The 8,304-nt window shown below is 36.5% G+C and overlaps 1 protein-coding gene across 1 annotated transcript; it reads right to left on the bottom strand.

Moving 5' to 3' along the window:
• Nucleotides 1-2,353: 2,353 nt before the first annotated feature.
• psmb7 (proteasome 20S subunit beta 7) lies at nucleotides 2,354-8,304 on the bottom strand. The gene is made up of 8 exons (XM_053339367.1): nucleotides 8,229-8,304; nucleotides 6,737-6,830; nucleotides 5,653-5,750; nucleotides 5,400-5,540; nucleotides 5,177-5,292; nucleotides 4,374-4,432; nucleotides 4,132-4,283; nucleotides 2,354-2,564 (listed from the first exon to the last, which is right to left on the bottom strand). The coding sequence occupies exons 1-8, from the start codon at nucleotides 8,288-8,290 to the stop codon at nucleotides 2,453-2,455; spliced, it is 834 nt and encodes a 277-aa protein (XP_053195342.1). The 5' UTR covers nucleotides 8,291-8,304; the 3' UTR covers nucleotides 2,354-2,452.

The following is an 8,304-nucleotide window of genomic DNA, read 5'->3' as shown; positions in this document are numbered from 1 at the left end:
CTGAAAATGTTTGTTCACATTATTTTGGACAATTATCGTTTTAAAAATAGACTGTGTGACATGAAATATATATATATATATATATATTAAAAGAATAGGCCTACACAGTTAAAACAGGCTTCAAGTGAACAGTGATTTTCTCATCGTGCTACCTTCAGGCTGTAAGCACTGTGAGGACAGTAGAGTTCAAATCTTCTCTTTATTTCATCCATATAGGCATAGTCTTATTATTCTATGCATTAGTAAAACATTAAAAAAAACTGTCTTTTATTTTCTTTTTTAAAACGAATATTTTAAACATGATATTGTTTCCATCAGCAAAGTCATTATTATAAATCCAGAAATGATGAAAAGTCAGTAAAATGAATAATATTCCTGATGTGAAAGCAGTGAAATTAAGAAAGAATGAAGAACACAGATAGTCTTCCTCTCCTCTCACCTTCCTCTGCTGCTGCTTTGGTTCATATGAGCCAGTAGGAAGTTTACAAGAATTCGCCAAATTTTAATAAATATTAAAAACTGAGCTACACAGAGCAGAGGAGAAGACAGAGAGGACAGAGATTGCAGAGTTTCCCTAAAGAGAGCACGTTTATGACAGGAGGCGTTCAGGTACAGTGCTGAGTGTAGGTCACCCGCACTCTGAAAGCGCTCACAGCTCATTACACACATTTGACGGTAGTTAAATCGAAAAACCTTGACTGCGCTTTAAAAAATGTAAGAAAACCCTGAAGTCTAATGATTCAATTGTGAAAATGTGCATTAGATTGTAGACTAAATTGTCATGAAAACAGACAGGAAAAAAGATCAGTGCCAAGAGAAAGAAGGTGTAGCCTATTTTTATAATCTTTTATTAGCAGATATCCGCTGATTTGCTGTTATAAGAAGGATAAACAGGTATTTTGGATTGGCTGGAGGAATATCTTGTAAAGGTAAATAAACTAATTGATTTTTATCCTATTTACTGTGGTATTATTCTGTTCCACCCACACAGCTACACGTTCTCATTGTGTAATAAAGATCATAAAATGATTAGTATCCTGTCCACTACCGCCTTCACAGCTACAGGAAGTCATCAGTCAAACTGTTTGGCAGCAGAACAATTTTACTAATAATTATAAAGAATCTGAGATTAAGATCTCCAGATTTCAGCGATGACTCATTTTGAGACAGATGTTTGTGTTTCAGCCTCTGACCGAGTTGCTGTCTCACGTCTGTAGAACATATCGATTTTAAACGGTTGACTGAGTTCTAACAAGATGTAGAGGTTTATATGTAAATATCAGTTCTGAGTCATATGATGGAAAACTTGTATCACTCCTTCCAGGCTTAAAAATATAAACCCAAGCTCCCCTGATCTGTCAGCATGGTTGTGTACATGATGTGAGTAGTTTGACTGATCACACAATATCATGTCCTATTTGACCTAAGACATGAAAATATAACATAGCAATAATGATGGAAATGTATTTTATAACTTTATGGAAGTGTGGGGTTTATTGTATAACCATTAGAGCCATCAGTCTTCACTGCTACATCATAAAAAGAAATCCTTATTAAAACTATGAACTATTCATTTCACTAAAACACATGGCAATAGATACAGAGATCATTTGACCCAGAACAGCCTCAATGGACAAACATTTGTAGCATCTATACAAAAGTATAATATTTTATAATATTTTATTTTGGACCACTTTAGAAAAAAGTCATCAAATTTCAGAGTAAAAGACATTTGAGGTGTTTTTACAGCAGTTAAAAGTCAAAATGGGTCAAATTTGACCTGAACAGTATGTAAGAGTCAAGAGGCCTTCTGGACACTACTGTTAAAATCAGTAATAATAAATAGAGACTTTTCTGCTTGCTGGGTTTAGGGCTGCACAGATAAAGTTAAAAAACACAGGTAACTGCAGGTCTGGATCATGAGGCTGGTTTGAGGATTTGCAAGTCAAAATGTTTCCAAAAGGGAATATGCTCATTGAATATTTCAATCTTTGTATGGAACAAACAGCTGATATTATAATACATTTATAGGATGAACTGGGATCAGGTTTGGAAATGTGAAAAGCTCTAAGTGAGATTGTATGTGACTTGGTGCAGGTAGAGTGAAGTTAATATCAGGACATTCTTTGGTTTTGTGCTACAAACTGTTGCATGTGTAGATCATGGGTATGTTGGTGGTGTAGTGATGAAGATGTGTTCCATATCAATGTTGAACTCAAATGTGTCTTTATACATGTTCTGATAAGTGTATCTCTCTTTATAATCAGTTTTGTGAGCAGGTTTTCATGCATATTGTCTGTTGTTGTATCACAAATAAATGTGTTGAGTCAAACTACTTTCATGAACAAAAAGGTGAACTCAAACACTTTTATTGTAAACCATGGAAAAACACGCCTTCTCTGTTAGGAATAGTGAGGGGTGGTCATGTCAACAAATACAATGTACAAGTATTTTAGGAGGTATCCATCGTCTGTACGCTCTCCTCCATCACGTCCAGGTTGAGCGGGGTCACCAGCTTCGTCAGCACACCGGTGGTTCCTCTTTTATATTTGTAGTCACCAGTTCTGGATCAGAGAGAAGAACGATGATTAGATTCACTTTAACTCATCGATTACATCAAACAAGTCTTTTTGCTTTTGCTTGTTTAATGTGGTTAAACACTCCATCAGCACAGCAGCTCACTTCACACAACTATCCAACTGAGAGACAGCCATGCAACATTAGTAAAGTCAAACTGAGCAAGCCAAGAAAATCCAGACACAAGCTGTTAGTTGTAAATAAGAGAAGAGTGAGAGACGGCGGCTGTAAAACTAGCAACACACTCATCTGTACTCACTGCTGTGTTGCTTCAAGCTCATAAACTCTTCATACAGAACAAGCAACAAGACAACAAGTCAGCCACCAGTTCATCAAGTGATGGGAGTCATTAATAACATGCTCTGTAATGATGCACTGTGCAGCTACATCACATGTCAGCTGATTGTCATAATGTCATATACATGATACATATGTTCCACAAAGTATACAGATTTGATTTTGTGTGTTGGTTGAGTTTTGTCCTAAAGTGCTTGCTGTAGTTGTGTGGCAGCTCTCTACACAGCAACTGTCAGCTGATTCAACCTGAGAGGACACTTTTCAGTTCCAGATCAGCTGATCACAAGTTTAACCAGCGTTCAGAACGTACATGGTGAATGAGTTGTAATACTACAATTCACCATGGCAACGGGTGCTTCCATTAAAATACAATGGAGCTTTACATAAAAGTGTGCGGCCTTTGCATGTAAAACTTTTTTTTTTATTTATTTTTTTTTAAATGTAGCAGTGAAAGAGTGGAGAAAATACCTAGTATAGTTTTCTAATGTAAGATATTTATCTGTTGTAGTTTTATTTTGATGAATGGATAGGTTGTTTGGTGTTTAACATGACAGAAAATAACAAAAAATAGTCATCACAGTTTCCTAAAATGACATCTTTGGGATGGGCGTGTTGTTTTGCCCCAAACCCCCAAAACATTCAGATCACAAGTGATATCAACCTGGACTGCTTGAAAAATGACTAGCATTGAATCACTGATCAATACAAATGAGTAAATGCTGGAATTTTAATGTACATTATTATACTATTATTTTGAAAACACGTACAGGAGGCAACAATGAAAGGATGAAATACAAAAGATGGTTCAAACAGATCAGGCCTGCTATTGTTAACTCAGACAGGTTTAATGAACTGTGTTTGGAAAGTTATCCATACTCAGACTGAGTATATTTTACATATTAATATTGGCACAAATTGATACAGTCACTGACATGCTGTTAAAACATCAAGACTGTTTTCAAATGTGCATCAGCATCATGATGACAAAGTCCTGGAACATTTGCATGTAATCACACACAGTGGAATCATTATGAATGATGTTTGAAGCTGCTTACAGGAGGGACAAACTGAACCAGAGTTAAAGTCTGTTTGTGGAAGTGAAATCTCAAGAGTTCTTATAGTTCTCTCTTTCAAACAGTGATGTTAAGATGAATCCCCAAAATGTCAAAATAAAGCAAGAAAATAAAGGAATGATACAAAAAGAGGAGATGTAATGGGGATGAATTGAGACGACAGATAAACTGGTGCAGTTCTCACCTGACCCCCTTCTTGTTGGCCTCATCGTGGGGCCTAATGTAGTCCACCTTGCTCTTGGTGATGACACACAGGTCGATGTTGCTGCCGGATCCCAGGTCGTTGAAGATACCTGCAGCGATGGCATCACGCACCAGCTGCTTGGCGTCATCCTCCTGTCAGACACATTAACATCATGATGAAGCAGTCAGAGCACAGCTGTGAGCTGCTTTGATGTATTCCATGTGAGCAGCAGGCGGACTCACCTCCATGTCAGGCTTGTAGCGGTCCTCAAACACAGCCATGGCAGCCAGAGAGCCAGAGCCTTTCAAGAAGAGACACACAGCTGCATTATTACATCATTACATCATCACACAAGTTCAAGTTCATTTATTGTCAGTCCACCTATTTATATATACACAAATACATGTAGAGGAACCAAATTGTGTTAAAATGCTAAAAACATTACAAAATGATATGAACATAATTCTAATGATGTAAAATACTATGTTGTATAGGGCTGACATATCCCTTACATCTGGAGCTTTTATAATAACTTCTAGAAATGTAAAAAAGAATGAACTCTGCTCACTGAAATTAAACTGCTCTGTACTCCATCAAAGACCTTTTGTGAAGAAAAAGTCTCCACTCTGTAACACCACAGTAATCAACCAGTATTTTGTAGTTCAACAACTCCCAACAGAGTGAGACATCATCTCTCCAGCTAACTGTATCATGTTCATTTCTTTCTCCTCATTACACTTTAATAGATATGTCAATATTTTAATAGTATTGAACCAGGACCTCCACTATATGGATGAAGTAAAATAGGTGTACATTTTAGTATGCATGTTATTTTAAAGCTTCAATACATATTTAATCAACAGTACTGCTTTAATGTAATTTATTTTAGTGAGCATTTTTAAGTGTAAAGTGGAGTGTTTCACATAAATAAGATCAAATCAAAGTCTGCACATAGAGCTTGACCTTAATAATAACAGCTATTAACCAATCAGGATGTGCAGTAGTGAGTGAAATATGAGGTATATATATATATATATAGACTGACCCATGGTGACGTAGGGCAGCTTGTCAGTGGAGCCGTGAGGGTAGATGCTGTACAGGTGGGGTCCATTACAGTCCACTCCACCCAGAACCAGAGCAGCCCCGATGTAGCCCTGATACCTACACACACACACACACACACACTTCATATGTGATACTGTAACATTTTCAGAGCAGCTATAGGAGGAAGTCTGCAGCTCATACAGTGATGTAGGTGAGCAGTTTACCTGAACAGCATCTGCTTGAGCATGCGGTTGGCGGTGGCAACGCGTGGCAGTCTGCCTGTAGAGAGAGCGTGCAGCTCCAGGTTGGAGGAGATGATCTGAGTGGTCATCTCTGTGTCTGCAGCTGTTCCTGCTCCACAACAGCTGCACAGAAACAACATGAGACAGCAGTCAACATCTAAAAATGGGTTAGACTCCTGGAAAAAAAGACACACACCATCACCATTCTTCTTTGTTGAGTGTTTGACACACTTACTAAATGTTGGGGGAGATGTAGTGGATCTTGGAGCAGTTCTTGTCTGCTACCACCATGCCTTCAGTGGCTCTGGTGTCAGCTCCCAGGATCACACCATCCTTCACAAAACATCAGTCACATTCAGTACATGTGGATCAATCAGCTGCTTTCAGGACACCTTCAGTTTCTGCTCGTTTCACAGCAACTGTATATGTAGTTGTGCTTTTTGATGAGTTCAGTTCAGAGTAAATCACTCTACTACAAATGAAGAATAAGAGACAGTAGGCATGTTTTGAAGCTAATCATGTGTTTTAAAACAAATATACAGCAGATTTCCATCCTTAAGTAGATTCAATTTTTTACCAAATTTACAGAAAATGTTAAAAAAAGCAAATGAGTGTGACTGTTAGGAGTTGTTCTCCTGAATGTCCCAATAACCCATCACATTTACAGAGACATCGACCACAGAGCAGTCCTGTTTATTTTGACAGCAGATAACATCCTCCACAAATCTATCTACAGACAGAGAGAGACAGAGAGAGAGAGAGAGAGAGAGAGAGAATAGTAGGTCCAGGACAGCAAAATAGTATTTGAGCCTTGATGACTATAATTCATTCTAGCTTGGTATTACTCAGTGTAGTTTATCCTGTCTAACTCATTTAAAACGCAGCAGAAACACTTCTAACAAGATCAAAGAAGAGGGAGAACATTACTCCCATTGTGTCCTCCTACACAATTGATTTGAACATACTAATGATTGTTTATGAATTAAATGGAAAAGCTTTATATCACAGAACTCTTGTCCTCATACCAAACTGTCAGAGAACTGAGGTCATCTGAACAGAGACTCCTGTCTGTCTACAGATCCAGGACTAAGCGTTATGGGGACAGGGTCTTGTCTGCTGCTGGAATTCTCTTGTCAGTCAGCCTGAGTGCACTGAGGCCTAAACTTAATGTTAACAGCTACATGTATGCTTTAACTGACTTTACATCTAAAAAAAACCTAACAGAATAAAGAACAGTATACAGTGAACAGAGTTTAATACATTGATACAGTGTAGCAGAATATGATATATATATATATAATATATAATAATCCACTCACCTTGTAGACAACACCACAGATGGTGGTTCCTGTTTTACGAGCAGCAGGCATGGTGCAGCCCACCTTGTTAGCTTCACCCTCCAAAACTGCATTTCTACACAAATACATACATAAATTACAATTAAAAAAGCACTTTTATAAATATTGTGCAGTCAGACCATAAGTGTAGAAATCATTTTAACTTCTACATCTCTACTGTAATTAAACTCCTCTTTGTTTAAACTAGTAGATTGTTGTGACAATAGATATGTGTGATAAACATATGGAATAAATTCAACTAACCAGCCTGAGTCACATTAACAGGATTTTAATAAGATGTATATATGGCGATATTTCAATGCTTCTAAGGTCATTTAGACTATTAGTGTATTTAAATAAATGAGCATATTTCTATTTTAACTATATTTGGCATTTGACCATTTATATAAATATATTAAATGTGTTTTTTAAAACCAGGATTCTACAGCTTCAATTACTACAATTCAAGAGTTTTAAAGATGTTTTTAATAAAGCATAGAATGCAGTTTTATGTGTTTCATGACCAAAATATGACAGATATAAATAAATACAATTAAGGGTAATTAAGTTTAAAATTATTTAGCATTAATAAAATGGATGAATGGATTCACGATTAACCAATTAAAAAAATAACTAAATCATTGAATGTCAGAGATCTGGAACAAGAACTGTCCATTTAAAAGCCAGATTTAGATTTTAAATCACAATCAAACATTTCATAACTAACATTACAATTTATTGCATGTTAGAAAATACTTTTAATTTAAGACGTTTAAATGCGTTATAAGGCGTTTTCTTTTTCTTTTTTTATTGGAAACCTAAATTAGTTATTTCATAAAGACTTTTCGTACCTAACTTTAACGTATTTCAATGTGTATAAATAATGTAACAGAAGAAGACACTATCCAGTTATGTTTCAGAATGTTTAGGTTGACATTTGTTGTACAGCGTTCTAACTAAAAAACAAAGACACTAAACACTAGAAATAATGACGCTACAAACTATTACATTTATATTCGATGTCTAATGTATAAAGTCTGCTCATACAATGCTTCCATACAGCGTTTTCTATATAGTTTATGTTAACGTTATTTATGAACTGTTCATATTAGCGGGCAGAGCGTGACCGCGCCTCCGCGTCGCTTTCCTTACAAAAACTCAGTAACACATAAGATATAGTGACTTAATGTGTTGTGGTATTAATGAACACAATTTAAATGACTGGTCTAAACAAACACATTCCTAATGTTGATGAGTGGAAGTTGAGTTAACTTCAAAGGTAATGCTAGCGTGTTGAAATGCCTGAGTCATTGTATGGAAGCCACTAGTCACTCTGTGTAAGCTAGCATCACTAGCAAAACGCTAGCAATAGCCTTCATTTACACACAACGTCTCCATTCAAACCGTAACATCTTATACAACTAAATTATAGAATTATTCTAGTGGAGTTATTCACTCATTGGAAAACGCTTACCTCTTACAGTTTTCGAAACTGAAACCCCCGAACGGTGGCCGGCTCACTGTTAACGTCGCCATCTTGCTGAATATGT

The sequence above is a fragment of the Scomber japonicus genome, chromosome 19, assembly GCF_027409825.1.
Source record: "Scomber japonicus isolate fScoJap1 chromosome 19, fScoJap1.pri, whole genome shotgun sequence".
NCBI classification, from domain to species: Eukaryota; Metazoa; Chordata; class Actinopteri; order Scombriformes; family Scombridae; genus Scomber; species Scomber japonicus.
The sequence above is the reverse complement of the archived record's forward strand: the minus strand, read 5'-3'. Positions and strand labels throughout refer to the sequence as shown.